The sequence below is a fragment of the Xiphophorus maculatus genome, chromosome 16 (genome assembly GCF_002775205.1).
Source record: "Xiphophorus maculatus strain JP 163 A chromosome 16, X_maculatus-5.0-male, whole genome shotgun sequence".
NCBI lineage: Eukaryota > Metazoa > Chordata > Actinopteri > Cyprinodontiformes > Poeciliidae > Xiphophorus > Xiphophorus maculatus.
In genome coordinates this window covers 16291167-16309904 of record NC_036458.1, presented here as the reverse complement: position 1 = coordinate 16309904, position 18738 = coordinate 16291167, and the positions used below count along the sequence as shown (strand labels likewise).

At 38.6% G+C, this 18738-nt stretch overlaps 2 protein-coding genes across 16 annotated transcripts in view; both read right to left on the bottom strand.

Annotated features, from left to right (window-relative positions):
• The window catches only part of mapk8ip3 (mitogen-activated protein kinase 8 interacting protein 3), a 30637-nt gene extending 21421 nt beyond the window's left edge, over positions 1-9216 (bottom strand). For 6 of the 15 annotated variants that reach the window (XM_023348716.1, XM_023348723.1, XM_023348720.1 and 3 more), the window contains exons 1-5: positions 8262-9215; positions 2260-2380; positions 1973-2043; positions 840-931; positions 62-85 (exon numbers count right to left, since the gene is read on the bottom strand). In XM_023348716.1, the coding sequence (XP_023204484.1) occupies positions 62-85; positions 840-931; positions 1973-2043; positions 2260-2380; positions 8262-8561 (608 nt within the window). In that variant the 5' untranslated portion in view covers positions 8562-9215. Of the gene's footprint in view, positions 1-61; positions 86-839; positions 932-1972; positions 2044-2259; positions 2381-8261 lie in introns of all 15 variants that reach the window. The other 9 variants (XM_023348721.1, XM_023348732.1, XM_023348726.1 and 6 more) reach the window with 4 other exon arrangements.
• Positions 9217-11614: 2398 nt separating this feature from the next.
• On the bottom strand, positions 11615-18047 carry jpt2 (Jupiter microtubule associated homolog 2). Its single transcript, XM_005807038.3, has 5 exons — positions 17887-18047; positions 15572-15723; positions 14846-14997; positions 13659-13695; positions 11615-13044 (listed from the first exon to the last, which is right to left on the bottom strand). Exons 1-5 carry the CDS (start codon positions 17940-17942, stop codon positions 12743-12745), a joined length of 699 nt encoding a protein of 232 aa, XP_005807095.1. The 5' UTR covers positions 17943-18047; the 3' UTR covers positions 11615-12742.
• Positions 18048-18738: the final 691 nt, after the last annotated feature.

The window sequence follows — 18738 nt, the reverse complement described above, 5'->3', positions numbered from 1 at the left end:
TCACAGGATGCAGCCGAGGGAAGCGGGGGAGAGGGCAGCTATGGCACCAGGTTGGATTTACCTTTTCCTCCATGTGTGGCGATGACTGTGCAAACAGCAGCACAGAGAGCAAAAGCCAGCAGGACAGACAAGACAGACAGATTAGTGAAAGACAGGAGACGGTGCCATGATGACGCACAGAAACACACACGCAAATCCTTAGATCGCGGTTCCGTTGAATTTTTTCAGTTTCCTCTCTTTAGAAGCAGTTTACTAGTGGGGGTTTCACTGCAGCAGCTTTTCCTCTAGTTCCTAAATAATGCTGTCTGCAAAACCTCAGTGGGGTTCACAGCGCAACGCCGGGCTCCATCAAGTGTTTTAGAAGATTTTCAGCATCAGGATTTATTACAGGATCAGACACTGATGCTGAGAAATGTTGAGACGCAACATTTCTCAGCGTCTGAGAAATGACGCTGAAAAAAACCTAATATGCAGCATTTTAAGTGAAGCTGCTCCAGATGTCCTGCTCCTGGTTTTCCCTCACGCCCTGAGGCGGCGTTGCGCTCACCGCTGCAAGCTGATAAATGAGTACCAAACTTTTCTATCTTCCAATGATTTCCCAAAACGCCGCTATCCATTTTTGGCTCACTGCCTCTGATCTGTATCAGTGCGACAGATGAGTTGTTCTCCACAACACACGATGACGACACACAGATGAAAACAGCAACAAAAACCCCCCTGATATGTCCAGAACACAACGTAAAACACTTCCAACAAGACAGCGTGAGAGTTGCATGTCGAATCAACACATCAGTGAACGACAGAGAGACGAGCCGAAGTGCGAGACGACGTCTACTCACGTTCGTCCACAGCCGGGGCCTTCTGATTGGCTGTTACCCCCTGGTTGCTGCAGTTTGGACCGCTCTATGTGCTCTACGTACGTCTGGATCATCTGGGGAGCGACACACTTTACTTTCAGAACAGCAACGAAACTTAAGCTTTAGATCCGTTATGAAAAGAGACCAGTAGAAAGGAATCTGCTTTACTATATATTCTACAGTGACAATTAGGGTTGGCATTTGCAGTTTGTAGGTTAAAATGTAAAAATAAATAGGTAAATACAATTATTTACAGTACAGACCAAAAGTTTGGACACAACTGTGTGCCCAAACTTTTGGTCTGTACTGTATATTATAATGGAAGTTATTTTTATGCAACGGGAAACTAAAAATAGAAACAAATAATGAATAAAAATCATTTTATTTACACAAAATTTAAATTATTATGTATACTTTTATTAAATATTACCTGACCTGGATATTTGTGTTGCGATTTAGCTGATGATCTTTTAAACATGCTTACTAAAAAGGTTTTCAAGGCTTTTGGAACAGAGACTGGCCCACAGCATGACAGCTCTTACACTGTACAATGTGCAGAACTTGCGTTTTTTTTTTACCCACATTCATAATTATGTCGATCTCCATAAAGTGTTTGTTACGTAAAAGCTCAATCCTTGTCTCATTATATGAAAGGAGATGTTTCGGTTTAAATCCAGTAGATTTTAAGCAAATTCGACGTTTACGTGAGTTTTGGAGACCGAATGGTGGCAAGATGGAAATAGGTCACTGTCAAGCCTTCTGAGCACAGGCTAAAAGAAATGATGCTGTATCTAAAAACCAGAAAACAGTGAGTTATAAATCAGTATTTAAAACTGTGATAGATACTCTGATCAACCTAACAATTAAAGTCAAAAAAATAAAAACAAATAAAGGAGTTGCATTTGTTTTATATTAACTGCTAAGGTTGCATGTAAGTGTGACATTTACTGCTTATTTGTTGAACAAATTTCGCATGACTGGGGACATAAAACTTCCTGGGCTGAAAGAAATTTGTTCTTGAAATGCCGAGTGAAAGAAGGAATGTTTCTGTTTTTGCAAAGCGTGTGTAGGCCTAGAAACGTGATAAACACAAACAAAAGATAAATGTTGTTTACCTCGGTGTGGCGCTGATGAAGAGCATTATACTCCTTCTTCATCTCTGCCTCACGCTCCTCAAGACGAGTGACTGCGAGGAAAAAGGAAAGGTGAATTTCTAGTTTTGATGAACTGAAAACGTCTGGTTCTTTATTACTATAGTGCCCGACAAAAATCTAAGGCCGAAAATGATCCAATCAGGATGCATTATATTAGCAGGAGAGGCTATTTCCAGGCTCCGTCTTGAGAACTCCCATCTGGTTTCAGCAGCCTGGTTTGTTTCATAAACGACAGAACGTCCACTCACTCTGGTCGGAGTAGTTCTTCGTCTTCAGCTCCAGCTGCTTCCCCTGAAGCTCCAAAAGCTCCACCTGCATCTGCAGCTCCTTTTTGTCTGCCTCCAGACTGTCCTCAAATTCAATGAATTTCTAAAAAGGTAAAGAAACACAATGAGACAAAAAACATTAACTCAATGTTAGATTTGCTTTATTTTTGGTAAATTGACATTACCAAAAAGGAAACAAAATGAAACACCACTTTGCAAACCAATAATTTACCATAAAGGAATAAGTTTATGCTTGTCTACCCTATTAATAGACTCAGCTGTCTACATAAATGAAAGATATCTACCATCCTTAGCTGTACATAAATAAATAAACATACAACTCAAGAAAAAGTGAAGGGTTTTATAGTATTATAGTGATCAGATTTGCTACCGAGACACAGCAGACTGATCTGATTAACTCTTAGGTCAGTTTTAAGGCATTCCTTTGTGGTTTTATCATCTTTTGATTTGTCTCACTTGGAGACATTTCACAGTTTGTTTCAGATTGTAGCAGTACGGAGCGAGCCACACAGCTCCACACCTCCATGTCTGTGTTTTTGTTTTTCATAAAGCTGTTTACAATGCCGCCCTTTTCCCCCCCAGTGCTGTAAGTACACAGAGGCTTAATGCTGTAATCCTCTGACTGCAGGGAGACCAGAATTATTTCTGCAGCAGAGATACAGGACTTCACATGAAATAGCTCTGACAAAGATTTAATATAAAATTATTGATTTTATAGATTTTATTGATATATCTTAAGGTAAATACTTCCTTAAATACCATGCCTTGCAAAAAGTATTCATAACCAATAAACCTTCCCATATTTTATCACATTAAAAACACGGCTTTCTTTTTTTTTTTTAATAAACAAAAACATAAAAAGTGTGGCGGGCAGCATCCAGCACTTATAAGTAGCTCTAATCGGTAAATAAAGTCCATCTATGTGTAATTTTATGTTATTGCAAATCCAACTGTTTTGTTTGTCTGAAGACATCCGTAAACAAACGCCGCCATGACGACCACGGCAGATAAACAAAGATAAATTTAAAGAAGTTTAAAGCGGAGTCAGGTTAGAAAACAATTACCCCAAACTTGGACATCTCACAGAGAAAGGCTCAATACATCCGCCAGGAATAGAAACAGCATTGCACAGCCGCAAACCTGACCTGGCTGGCCAGGCAGAGAGAGATTCATCGGAGAAGTAGCAAGAGGTAGATAGTAACTCTGGAAGAACTGCAGAGATCTGCAGCTCAGGTGGAAGAGTGTGACTTCAACAGATCTGTTTTTCTTACATGCACACTACAATGAGATTCAAAGCTGTGCTTCAAGTATAAAGTGTTGTCAGAGGTGGAATGTAAATGCACAACACATATTTTATTAGTAAAATAAAAAATTCAAAACCATGCATCACTTCCTGTCTGCTTCACAATTATAAGCTAGTCTGTGTTTGTCTATCAATCTATCAGGACATTGTTGTTTGTGGCTTTACATGTAAAAAAAAAAAAAAAAGGTTCAATAGGTCATGGATAACTTTGCAAGGAAATGTATCACAAAATTAAAACAAAATATACTTATTTTCCCTAAAAACGGGTTTTTAATTTGTAAAGCTTGGGCCTAAAATTATTAATTTTTTTATAAGATAAAGGCTGAAAACATTTTTTATTTTGTGTTTGTGCCCAAAACTGTATTCATTTTGGATATCTGTCTTAATTTTATGAGACATCCATTTCAAAAAACATCATCCCATCACCCTAGACTGGCAAAGGACGCAGTTATATGCAAAGGAATAAAATAATCACCTTGAGTAGGATAAAAATTAAATCAAATATTATTTAGTCAAACTCTTTGGTTCTGTGTACATTCTCTTGGATGAATAATTCATCAGGAATCCTTGTGATGATGGAGTGGATCTAATTTACTTCCCTGACAAGCCACAGCGAAGTGCATTTAAATGCAGTTCGGTCACATTTTCAGCTATTTATAACGTGTGAAATCCGTGAAGAGACTGAAGTGACAACAGCAGGGAGGATGCTGAGAAATCTGCATAGTCGCTGTGAAACCCTGTAGACTTGTTGTCGGGTCAAACCTGTTTGTTTAGGATTCAACCTGAGGAACATTTTTAATTTGAATAAGATCAGAAAACAAAACTGAAACAGAAACTATATAAAGCATGTGATGCTCAGTGGTGAAAGCTGACCAGTCCATTAGAGGAAAAAAAAATGGCAGCTTAGTTTCAAAACAGGTAATGGAAGTCTTGATTTATGGACAAGTCGAGGTTCTGTCTTTGTTTTCCATCATCTGAGGCCCAACAACCTCGTAATCTGAGCTGCTTTTTGCTCCAGCCTCCCAACATTTACTCAAGAGAGAGTTTTAATGTGTTTTGAGATTCCAGACATGTTTTTTCTCTTATTAGCTTTTTGTCTCTTGACCCGAGTCCAACTGTGGCTTCCTTAAGCTCCAGCCTGTTTCTTTCTCTTTGCTTTTATCCCGTTGTCTGCTCAAATCGGGTTACAGTGCCAGCGCTCTGTGCGCTATTGATTTCCTTGACTGCAACCGTGCGGACGTCGACCCATCCCCCACCGAGCGCCGCTCACGGTCAGACAAAACGACCGGTTTATCCATTGCATTGTGTTCTTCGATCAAAACCATGAAGGGAAAAAAAAAATGCTTTATTTGGTCACTCATAAACTGTGGGCTTATCTTACTCAAAGCTTTCCAATATTTATTGCTGACTTTAACTTCCACAATAAAACCATTTGATGTTGCTTTGTGATAGTCGCTCTGTTGCACTGGTAAATAACGTGCTGACCAGAATCGCTCTTTCAGTGCGTTTTAAAAGAGCCGCAATGTTTTACTTGTGATCCGCGTGAGATGTCCACATCCAGTTCTACATGTTTTAAATGTGTCTGGCTTCAGCTGGTCATCCAGATGTGCAGAGCCCTGCTGGTGAACCATGGTTTGATTCAGTTAAGTTAAAGTAAGAAGGGATTAAACAGCGACCCTCGAAGGCTGACTTTGGATGCCACTGACCCACTGAACCCTTTGCCAATGACTCACTTATGGTACTATGTTTGTTTTTTTAATGTCACCGACTTTGTGAGCAGGCAGAACCGATTCAAGGTTGCATGAGTATTTAATGTGGGATACCCTCACTTGACCACCAGCTTGACCCTTTAGTTTCTCTAAGGAAAGGGTCAAAGGTATGAGGAGAAGTTGCAAACTAAAAAAGTAAACAGCAACATTTACCATTTCATAATTTCCGTTGGGTCATTTGCAATAAGAAAATTGGGGGGTAAACACAGTTCAGTAATGAAACACAAACTCAAAGAGCCTGAGGAGATGCACAGGCTAAAGCAGAGCTTAATTTAACCTTTTATCCATTATCTTACCTAAGCCGCTCCATTGCTCCAAGTGTTTACAGAAAAAATAAAATAAAATAAAAGATATATAAAAAGTACTAGCTTTAATTTTAATTTTTAGGCTGCACAGTGGTGCAGTTGGTAGAGCTGTTGCCTTGCAGCAAGAAGGTCTTGGGTTCGATTCCCGGCCGGGGTCTTTCTGCATGGAGTTTGCATGTTCTCCCTGTGTATGCGTGGGTTCTCTCCGGGTTCTCCTGCTTCCTCCCACAGTCCAAAAACATGACTGTCAGGTTAATTGGTCTCTCTAAATTCTCCCTAGGTGTGGATGGTTGTTTGTCCTGTCTGTCTCTGTGTTGCCCTGCGACAGACTGGCGACCTGTCCAGGGTGTACCCCGCCTCTCGCCTGGAACGTAGCTGGAGATAGGCACCAGCACCTCCCGACCCCATTAGGGACAAAGGGTGAACAGAAAATGGATGGATGGATGGATAGCTTTAATTTGCAGTTTGCATGGTTACTTATGAACATTTCCAATGTATGTCGTACTTTTCTTACACTAGTAAATAACTTAATTGCCTACTCGCCTTACATTCTTTGGACCGACATTTTTTAGGTGTAAACAAACAGCGTCTTGAAGAGAAAATCTGAGTAGTGTGTTTTCTAAGCTTTTAAATTACTGGGAGCTCCGGAGCCTAGCTTGCGTACGCCTCCGGTTGTCTTTGCTAAATGATACCAAATGATATGTTTGCGTAACTGATGTGTAAAAGTGAAGGATGAACTCCAACTCGGCTGTGTATTTTCTGGGTTTTTATTATGTTTCCTCAAATCTCTTTGTGAGTCACCATATTTACATCACTGTTAGCAAACAAAAAAAAAACCTTCTCCTAGTTGTTGGGACCTTTTTAAAATTCCACGTTTTTACTGCTTTCAGTTGCTTTTTTACAATGAAGTGAAGAGCCCTGACATTTCTTAGTAATTTGCAAATACAATATGTTGTGTTGTGCAGCCGGAAGTGGTTTAATTCAACAACTTTGTACTGAAAACACTCTGAACTTGTTAAACGAACCCTCTTAGAAGAGCCGGCGAAACGCATTAGAAGTAAAGTTGATGCTTGTATGGATGCCAGTGAAACGCTGAATTACAGTTAAGGCACTTTATGGTCTCATGGTTGGGTATTAAAAAATTCCTAGAGGTGGAGTATGTGCTTTAATTTAATAGCTTACATGTTGATGTGCGCTACTGTACTCTTTCTGCTTTTCTCTGTTTTGTTTGAGTGATGCTGCACTCCAGTTACTGCTGCAAGAATCCACAGACCGATCGTTTCTTTACTTTTGCGTTTGCATATTGAGAGCTGTTATTTTATATTTGCATATACTTCCAGAGGCCTGGTGACAGAACTCTGTAAGTGAAGCATATTGCTAATATATCGCTTTTCTGATGGCGGAAAGCCCAGAGAATAACAGCAGCCTTCTAGTCAAGCCTTTCTATCCCTGTAAAATTACAGTCAGCAGCAGTGTGAGGGGTTTGGGTTTCTGCCCAGGGTGGCATGGTCTATTGGGTGGCATCAAGAGAACCAAAGTATCATTAAACTGTTTCATGAACAGTTTTTTTTTATTGCCTGTGGCGATTGTTGATCATTTTCTGCGTTTTTGTCTGATCTGCTTTCTACAATCTCTACTACAAAAATCTTGCATATCTTACAATAATGGCCAAAGTATTTTTTTTTTTTTTACTAAAATGATCTTGGCAAAAATAAATAAATTAAATTACCAAATCTTGTTGTGTTTTAGGTACAAAAAAACCATTATTTTATTAAGATGACAATATTTAGATTGAAACCTCAACTGGATTTATTCATTTTACTGAAAGTGGGTGCAATCTTTATTTTTACATGATAAACGGTATAAAATAGTTTATTCAATGATACCAGCAGCAGATTGAGAAACGTTTAATTTAAAAAAAATCAACAGGTCAGACAAGAACTGGTTTATTTTTACACTGATCCTGAATGTTGACAGATGTGTCTATAAAATGAATATCTAGTTTTTAGTGTTCCTGAAAAGTTACAGCATAAAACCTGTTTTTTGTTAGTTGTTTGATTGTGTGTGGTGGCAGGAGGAGGGGTTGGTTCATCCATTTATACAAAAACAACCACTGATTACAGGCAGTACAACTATCAACGTTTCTTAAATGTTCCTTTGACAGTAAATAATGGGCTTTAAATTAGGAAGAATTTGAAATTGTTTTAGACAATCAGAAACCAACATTGAAAAAAAAGTTAATTATTGACTAAGAATATAATGGTTTTTGTTGTTGTTGTTATTTGTTTGTGAAGTAAACAAAGTGGAGGCCCCCTGCTTGCCCCAAACAGAAGTAACCAGGTTCGCTTATGCCATGGACCGGCTCTGACACTGTACAGTAATAACTACATTCTGCCTATACTGTATAGGCTGTTTCTTGTAATGCATCTATTATTACATATGTAAGACTGTAAAAAAATCTCTACGCGCATAAAGTATATTGATAAATAATAGACTGATGCCAACTGTCTTAAAATAACCAATCCTTTCCAGAAGGGCCGTGACTGATGAGGCGAGGATGAGGATGAAGGAGTGTCTGTTACTCACCTCCTCCGCCTGCTTACGCAGCGCTTTCTCCCGCTCGTACTGGGTGATGAGCTGCTCGTTGTCCTCCTTCAGCAGCTCCAGCTCCACTTCGTGCTCCTGGTTCTCGGTGAGCACCGCGTCCAGGTTCTCCAGGACGTTGACCACCAGCGGCATCAGCTCCTTCACCACCTCCTCGTCGTAGCTGTGGATGAGCCGCTCGAACTCCCGGTAGATGCTGTTGGCCAGGCCCGACACCCGCTCCGACATCACGGTGCCGGAGCCGTAGTCGTCCTGGTACACCACCTCGTCTATCTCCATCATCGTGGCAGCAGCACTCTGTTTATCCAAACAAGACTATAGAAGCCAAAAAAAAATGTTCAGGCCTGTGAGGCTGGACTGTCACAGTGTTACGACCCCAGTCAGCACTTAGGGTGGGAAATAGAGGGTATTTTATTACAGTCTTTCCTCCAACAGGCTGCAGGAAGCGCTTATTCCATGGTCTGCAGATGCGCCGGTTACGCGTGCTGCTGTGTGCGGATAACCTTGAGCTGTAAAAGGGCCATATTGGATAAAATACGCCGATCTTCACAGAGCTTTTATCAGTCGTAGTCTTAGCAGGCTCTGGCCCCCAGCCGCGGCCCAGCCTTTGGCCCCCTCCCACGGAGTGATCCAGCCTGGGGTTCGGCCCTTTCCCAGCCCATGCCGAGGAACGAAAAGCCTCCGACGATGATGTTGCACCTGCTCCTCAGCAGCCGCAGCCATGGACCCCTGCCATTACACTGGCGGGGGAAATAAATAAATAAATAAATAGGTGAATAAATAATCCGCGTCTCCCCACTGCCGCTGGGGCCCGATCCGCCACTATAGCCGCGTTCCGCCCATGTTTCTCTCCTCTTCCGGCGGGCCGCCGGTGAAGCTGCGTCGGGCGTTGATGGTGATGTCTCCCTTTGGGAGAGGCTCTCCCTGCCGTTCAGATGGAGGAGCCAGCTGACCGAGTCAGCCCCACGTCACGCCGTCTGAAATCAGTCAAGTCGGACAAGCAACACGGACGAGAAAACAGCTGTACGATTTCAAAATAAAAGCTGCTTCAACGTGTCTGTGTGGACCTCTGCTGGACGATTTAGAAACCTTTCTTCTAAAGACATTATTGCGTTCAAGTTCTTAATTATATTCCAGGCGTGTTCTTATTTGCGCCATTAATTATTGAATTAAGTAGTGGGGCATATTTATTTTTTCCAAACTATTTATACTTTTTGACCTTTTCCTATAATGCAACCCCAAACCTGCGTTTTCCCAGGAGATCAACACAAAAACACATCATTTTTGAAGTGAATGTGCGTTGCTCAGTTTGAGTGGAACATTTTTAGCTTTCTTGTTTCGACAACTTCAGCTGTACAAATCACAGTTTGAATGATGAGTTCAGTGAGTATTTAACAATTGTGCGCATAGTTTAATCGGGACAGAAAATATAGGCATTTATCACTTCTTTTTGAAAAAAAATGTGGTTGCATTTAATTATTATTTTATATTAAATTCCCCCAGTTTGAGGATTGACATGATTTCTTTGTCCTATTAATTCTGTTCTGTTTTTTTCTCTATTTCCATGCTGACTAAAACAAGTTAACAGGTCTAACTTAAATTGACTAATTTTCTTGAAAATAAAAACATTTTTCTGTACCATTCTGATTTATTGCGAAGCGTACATAGTCAGTACGTATTGACTATGTACTGAATATATACTCAAGCAAATACTTTATACTGTACTGTATATGCATGCACATAACTTTATAGTTTTCCTCTGTCAAATTAAGTCATTTTAACAAATTAAACGAGATGGTATGAACAGTTACCCAGTTCTTCAACAGCCTTTTTTAAAATCCCTTCTTACTTTTACTTGGGATGTTTTTTTGTGTGTCTAACTATTTCTTACTTCTACTTAAGTAAAAACACATTAAAATAATGCTACTCTTATTTGAGAAAAAAATGTACAGCACTAATCTTATTTCCTGAAGAAAAAAAAACAAAGCCATGCAATTCATTTCAGAAAAATAACAGGAAATTATTCATTAGCATTCGTTGCTATGAACTGAGTAATAAGTATTGTAATTGTTGTTTCTGACTTAATAAAAAACATAATTAGAAAAATATTTATCTAAAAACGCCTTAAACATAGAAAAAGGCTGTTGAAGTACTAAAACTTTTGTATCAGATTTACAAATCTATTATTAACATGGGCCACTTAAATAACCATATGTACAGATGGATTCTACAGAAATAATAGTAAGAAAAGCTTTTTTACCTCTGCTTATCCCTGTTAGTTTTATGTTGAAAGTATTAAACCGGAAGCCCACATGTTTTTGACGGAGTTTTACTTGACTTGTATCCGCATCAATAACTGATGCCAGAATCTTGGTCATAACGAGCACACACTCTTCAAAATGTTCAATAAATCACTTTTTATAGTTAACAGGCAGTATTTATACTTAAACCATGTTAACATTACTTACCCATTTTATAAAATTGATGAATCTTCCTTTTTAGAGATTTGCTATGTACACAATCCAATTAAGTGCTTGTCAGAGTAGTTATTTAAACACAGAAAACAGGAATATCTCGTGTAATGTGTCGCTGTTAAAGTCTTGTGACTGACAGTGAGTCAGCAGCGTTGTTCCTCTTCAGCTTCATTTTCAGAAGCTGACAGACTGAAGCCCAGAGGAGGAAATCAGCGATCATTTCACGACCTTACAAAGACGCAAGTCGATCCAGTTTCGCTTGCAATTATTACTTTGTGTTGACCTGTCAAAATAAAACCCAAAACAAAACGTTGAGGTTTGTGGTTGTTGAATGTGGGAAAGGGACATAAATACTTTCGCTAGCCACAAGTTTTTTTTGTTTTGCTGAGAAAAACATGTCTTGATGGTAACTTCTAAATGTTGGTAGAACAAACTTGCCTCACTAGTGATGCCAGATCTCCCCCCCGCCCCTTTAAATAAACTTTTTCTACCTGTATGGAGATCTTATGTTTAGTCAATAAAAAAAAAAAAAAACACAACATGCGTTTCTTGGCTATAGACGTACTCTGATGCAATGTAAACGGTTGCTTTTCTCTGCATCACACCCGTGACAGCATGGTGCAATGTCTAAGGTTTACACCAGCTGTTGCTTCAGCGTCTTCGCCTCATTGTCCCAAGTCTATAAAATGCATCCTAACTAGTTGTTTTCTTCAGCTGTCATCAAAAGTTAACATAAGAATTCATCAAATTTATGTCAAACCCAAGTGTAATTGAGATGGAGATGATTTTAATTACTCTTCAGTGAAATCAAGGTCATCAAGAGATGCTTCCCTGTTCTTGGGAGTGCAAACAAAACAAAGCTCAAATGCAAAACAAAAGTTTTATTTCAATACACAGGACTCCTTTCTTCTGCTGCACTCATTTGCTGCCAGGCACATCGAACAGAGAGGGGACAGGCTGGCATCGGAATAACTCGTCTGTGCTTAATGATGTGGATGAAAAAGGCGACCAGAGGAGCCCACCTGCACTCAGGGGGGCTGCGAGCTTGTTTAGAGTTCACACGTCTTCAGCCGTTTTAATTTAAAACATAAACAGAGGCTGACCCCCAAGCAAAAGAAAGGCATGTTCTCAGATAATGCAAGCAACGAGGACAGAGCAGAGAAGTACCCGCACAATACATTCACATACAATCAAAATGAAACTTACTTTGAGGAAACATTTAAAAGTCAATCTTAGGATTCATATTTGTTTGATTGTGGTTTTTTTGGCACCCATACAGATCGTATTTTTAATGTCAGTTTTGTCTACATGTTAGGCAATAGTAAATTAAAACAAGATGACAAATACTAAGCTAATAAGGTATCTAATTACACATTTAAATGATAAAAACCGTAAGGATCTGACAGGTCAAAAATATTGAAAGCACGCTAAATTTCTTGAAACATTTTGCACAAAAACTTTGGTGTGAAAAAAAAAATCTATATCTCTCTTCTAACTGAAAGGCTACATATTAGGTTTATTAATAAGTATCAGCTCCACAATATAAATTCAGGTCCATTGAGGTTAAAAATAAAAATTGTCTCCATTTAATTTGGAAAATTTGTTTTTATCCAATCTACATATCCTCAAAAATCAAACAAGAATAACCGCACAACTGAATTTGAGCACTGTTACAGTCATATCGATTGGGACATACCTAGCTAGCTGATTGACTTGTGTGTGATTGTATCATTGCAGGATTCAGTGAGGAGGAAGAGGAGGGGTGAAGAGTCAAAAGGACAGGACTGAGACAAAGAGAGAAAAGTGCAAAAACAAGTTGAAAAACAACTAGAAATCAGAAATCTGATGTGGACAACACCACCAAAAGATCTACAGGCAGCTTGTGTGCTGTACAGATGAATTAACCACTGAAGGTGCAGAACAGGAATGAGAGAATCAACAGGGAAGCAGACGATGAACAAACTGGGAGAAGCGATGTGTGTGTGATCATCAGTAGAAAACCACGCTGGACTTTCCTCCGGGGGGATTGAGGACCCTGTTGTGAGAGCGAGGCTTAGGCCCCAGATGAGGCTCGTGGTTCTTCGGCATTGTCTCATCAGGAGCAGCTGCGGCAGGTTTTGGATCCGGACTGGCTGAGACGGCTGGAGGCTCTTCCTTAGCTGGAGCTGGAGCTGGAGCTGGAGCTGGAGCTGGAGCTGGAGCAGGAGCAGGAGCTGGAGCAGGAGCAGGCACAGGTGCAGGGCTGGCGACTTCCTCTTTCACTGCTGGCTGGCTCACTTTGGCTTCAGGTGCTTAGAGGAGGAAAAAAAAAAGTTTCTCAAATGATGGTTAGTGACAAGGCGTCACAGTAAATGAAAACTGCTTCATGTCCAACACAGAGGAAACTAAGGTGCGATCACAGACATCTCCTGCTGTTCTTATGGGAGGCATTTCCTTCACTTACTAGAGTGGGAAAAAAAATCTTTGTTTCTAAGACTTTAGCACTACTGTGTTTAAAGTCTGCCTCAGAAACAGAGGGGAGTTTCTACAATAAGTAGCAGATTAGTGGAATAAATAGTTTTGCTAAGATTTAGATTCCTGAAAAGAAGAAAGAGTCTTTTCCATGTGACCTAATGCTGTACCATATTTATTCTTAATAAATGCAACACAGAGCCAATAACGATATACATGGGGTAACAAAAATGTACAAATTTGGGTTAATAATTTAAGTAAAAAGCATTCACTGAATTATGAGTACTGTGTGGATTGGGAACAAATGACCCTTTTATGCAAGGACAGACTTGTAGCTAATTTATTTTCATATTCATGTCTTTTAGCAAAAATATTTCCAGCATATATATATATATATATATATATATATATATATATATATAAAACATTTTGAAAACCGACAACATTAACTCACCTGGTGATTTAGGCTCAGGTCCCACACTTAGATTGTCCTGCAACAAAATCAGATACATTTATTTTATAACAAAAGGGAAAAAGATTAATTCAGTTTCATTTTGATGGGGAAAAAAAAATGTTCTCTGTGAAACTAGGTGGCATGCAACGCAATAGTAAAATACAGTTTGTAGTGTCCAGAAGCAAATTAAATATGATGGGAGACTTCAGACATAAATTACATTTTCTGCAAATGTAACAATGTTTGAGAGGGCAACTGATTTCTTTGTTATTTATGCCTTTCTTTTTATTAAAATACATTTCATTTTTCATTAATCTGATTCCGGTGACACTGTAGTCTAAGTAGCTATTGGATAAGTGAATGGATAAGTGAATATAAGAGACTTTCTGTTTATTGGCGACCTTACAACAATCACTTCCACTACATGCAGTGTGAAAACTTTCAATGAAACTAAAAGCTGATTTTTTTTAAAAATAAGTAAATCATAGGACAGGAGCAAAGTGGTGATGAAGGGAAGAGATAGTACGAGTTCAATCTGAGTTTCTCTTCTTGGATCCCCGAGCAAAACGAAAACAGTTTTACACCAAATCCTGTGACTGGCCACAAATTATCAATGGTTCAGGAGCTCAGGCAACTTTAGGACACAAACCTAAGACAGTTGCATTAGTTCTATAGCGTCATATGCGAAACTGATTTTTCAAAAATTATTTTTAAATTATTATTATTATTAATCAGCCATGTGTTTCAAGTACTGAAACGTTTTCTTTTGGATCAAAAGATGAAAGGTTCAACATTTATTATAGATCTCCACACAACAACTTGTTTTTTTTATTATTATTTATCAGCTCTCATAAACCCACAAACTATTTTGTAATAACATGGATAGTAAATTACATTTTATTTGGTGCCTAGACTCATTCTGAAATAAATTATTAGAGAGAAATCTGACATTTTAAGGATTGCATTTCAGTAGCCTTTTAAAAAAACTGAAACACTATAATAAATTCTGGGGCTGCAGGAGAGTTAAATGAAGAGTCCTCGAGAAAAATCTGAATCTTGTCAGAGTAAAAGTTATCAATAGTTAATGATAGCCAAATAGGAGAAATCAAAGCACAAAAAGATGCTATGTTTTTAATAGAAACTGAGGTTTTTAATCAGAGAGACCAAAAAGTGGGCTTCTGGTTTACCTTTGGCTTGTTTGGGTGGCTTCGGCTGGAGCTTACAAAAGGTGTGCTTTCTGCAGACCCAAATATGTTGCTGGAGGCTCCACCTGGAGGTACTGGCCTCTGTGGCCGAGATGGTGCTTCGGGTTCCCCGAATATCCCACTGCTCTTCCCACCTGCACAAAGTAACAGCAAGGTGTGGTCACACTTTGCAGCAGTAATAAAGTCTGGATGACGCTGAGCTCTACAGCTCTACAGTTAGATACCCAAATTAGTTAGATTGTTACATTTGCAGAAGATTTTATTTATGTTCGACAGAAAATGGTTTTATACAGCTGCACAATTCTGTGAATCTGAGTATGATATTTCTCCCACCCCCATCTTGTCAATTTACCTTTACTGTAAAGTTTCTTATTTTTGTTTTCATATTTTACCTAATGTGAATCTACATGCTTCAATGTGTCTGCCATCAAGCTGCTGAAAAATCTGAAATGATCCACCGACAGACATTAAAGGATGTTTCCATTAGTTTTTCTTCAGGTTACAACGTTAAACTGTAATCTGGGTGTAGAAACAAATTCATGTCAGGTTGTGAGCACAATCTAATGACAGAAAAACAAAATTTGGTTTTATCAGACACTTGACAGAACCCAGAGGAGAGTTAGGAGCAGACACATAGGAGCTATATTTATACTAGCATTATCACATCAGACTCACAACTTTCACACTTTAGACTTGGACAAAGCTGACCTGGCGGATTGGAGCGTCTTGATACATTTTGGGGCTCCTCTGGTGAGGCAAAAACTTTAGAGGCCATCTTATTAGACCGTCTTGATGGAGCGCTATCCTCTTCGTAGCCACCAAAAAGGTTACTGGAGCCGCCACCAGGAGGCTGCAGCACCCTGCATGGAAAAACGAAACAATAGCTCTTACATTACACTCTTATCTCATTCAGACATACAAATATTCCTTCACTAAGGAACGAGGACAGATAACCTTTTTATTCTTTTGTTAAAAGTTTATATCTCTAAACTAACAGACTGCTTAGGTATTCAGAAAACTAAGGTTAGAATTGAAGACTTCAGCGTTTAGAAATTTAAAAACATTTTCCATTTCTAGTGCTTAGTGGAATAGTTACCTAGAGTGCTATGCAGAAGGATCATTTCAATCTTTACATACAAATATATTGAAGAAATTACCAGCAGATATAATCAAAAGTAGGAGAATAAAGAACAGCAAAGTTGTTCTGTTTCCATCTTTATTCGTTGGAAGAGTCTAATTTTATCTATCACTAAACATGCTGAGTTCTGACTTCTAATATCTAGTAAATCAACAGGAAATACACATGGGGAATCCCATTTACAGTCAGAAATGCCGACCACCAAACTGCAACAACTATGCTAATGCTAAAAACAGTTTAAATGTCAATTCTGTGTCTTTTCTTCCCTTTGTTAACAATAATTTAATCATGTTTAACAACTGAACAGCTAAAGCTCTCTCACACACACAGGACGACGTCGCTTCTGTTCCCAATATGAATATTTAATGATCCATCTTGACAAAAAAAAGGCTCCTGTACAGTTACAATAAATTAATAATGAATTATTTAAACTACAAATTCAAGGCTTTTTTCTTGTCAAACAGAAAATTAGAACTGTTAAATATTCTTAATTAGAATTGAAGAAGGATAAGAGTAAATTGCATGTCCTGTAAGTGCTTTTAGTTGAATTTTATTTGTATAAACACCACTGTCCCATAACCCGGAGTGCATTATTGTATTAGTAGATGACCAGTGAGATGGTTAAAAAAAAAAAATCAATGTTTTTTTTATAATACTATAAATACTTAATTACCAAAGGAATTAACATTTCAGTTTGCCCAAAAGCTAAAAACCTATTTTGAAGGCTCTCCTTCACAGATATTAAAATGAACTGACCAGCTAAAAGTAATATTTATGTGTTGGAGCTTTAAAAAAAAGATTTGAGATCAGAAATAGGACACAAAATCTCATAGTTGAATCTCTGAAAAGTGGTTCTACCGCTCAGCCATACCTCCAGATTTTCCATTTCTTGTGCCAGAGTGTTGGCAGTGAAAACAAGAACAACTGGTGCAAAGTAAGCACAGGCTCCATGTCGCGCTCTAACTGCTGTTTTAAACCTTTTTTGTTGTCAAAATAAAGTATGTGTACTCAAGTTCTAAAAAACAAACAAACAACAATTTACTTTAGAAATTAATTTTTGTCTTTTAGGAAATGGAGAATAGGATTTGAAACACAAAAGCTTTCACATAGTTATACATCTCTGGGGAAGAAAAAAAAAAAAAAGACTAAAAGCAAACTATATTTTCAAGACTACACTGGTTGAGCCTAAAAAGTAGCGAGTAGTTATTTTCAGGATGGATCTGGTTAAACAGCCACAATATAATGCTTGTTTGTTTTTTTAAAAATAAGTATGGACATAAACAGTATGTAATCTGCCTGTATAATGTGGCAGCCAAACATACTGTAAGGGCAGCCAAATTACATGTTATTTGATTATATGCGCTCGGAGATAAAGCTGAAAGCTTGAAAACATTTTTTTTTTTAGTTTGGCAATATCTCTTTAAAACAGGATACAACTACCTTGCAGTCGACTGTTTAGTGAGGTTGACCGCATAGCTGATATTTTCGAATGATAGTAAAAGAAAGAAGAAGAAAAACACACTCCTGAGTAACAAGAGCAATGTGACCACCCCGCTGTTATTGGTGAATACAAAGACGAGCAGTCTGAAGAGCATTTCGCACTTCCGCAGGGACAGACAACGCCTGGTAGGCTAGCTTAGAGGCTATCTTGACTCTTGAGTTTAACTTAAACAATAACGCTTATATTTATGTAGCTGGGTAAATGGTCATATTACATTATGTAAAAATTACCCTGGTAAAAAAATATATGTACAGCCTCATGTTAGAAGAAATTAGCAAGTGACGTTGCAAGAAAGCGAAAAACGTTACTCGACAACGTTTATCAACAGTCAAAATAAGCCTCTATCTTTCGGCTAAACTAGCCGTTAGACGGCATTATAGTCACCTGGAACTTGGTTTTTCACCAGAACCCAACCCTTGGAACATGTTCGTCGAAGTCATAGTGGTTTTGTTTGAACTACGTCAAAATTTTAGAAGGAAACTTCTTCAGTTTGCCACCTAGACGACTAATAACTTCGCCCCCTGTCTGCACTGCAGCCAACAAAAGTCCCGAAGAATTTAACTCCACCCAGCTGTGACGCAGAGAGTTATTATTGGTCAGCGGTCAACTGAGCAGCAATAGGGTTCGCTTGGTTCAGTCACCCTGAGAAGAAAATGTAGGCGACTGGCGGAGTCTAATTTCCTAAGACACAAATGCTTATTGTATTTTTATAAGTTTTACATATATGAAAAGTTGATGCTTCAGTAGCTTCCTTACCCTGCAGGAACGACACTTATACGTGTCTACCGTTATTGTGAGTGGCAAGTTCGCTTCGGAAGCCAATGTTTTTCAAGGAAATGACGTCACAAAGCTCTTTTCCATATGCACTACAACAGGGGTGCCCAAAGTCCGTCCTGGCCCTCGAGGGCCCCTGCACTACAACCTACGTTAAATTGCTTATATATCTTTTTTTATATTTACGTAAGTATATAGGTGTCTGCCATATTGTGAGTGGCAAGTTCCCCTTGGAAAAGCAATTATTTCCAAATCTCTTGTACTTAAACTGTCTCAGATGTGTAAACAGAAAAATGGAATCTTACATTAATTTGAGTTTGACACATAATCATAAAATACTTTTGTAAAATTAAATTTCTTTAATGTTTTGTAGCATTGTCTTTTAAACTATGTGACTTGGGTCAAACGTTTAGGTATTTTTCCACAACCTTACCCTTTTAAACTTATAAACCTTCAGGCATC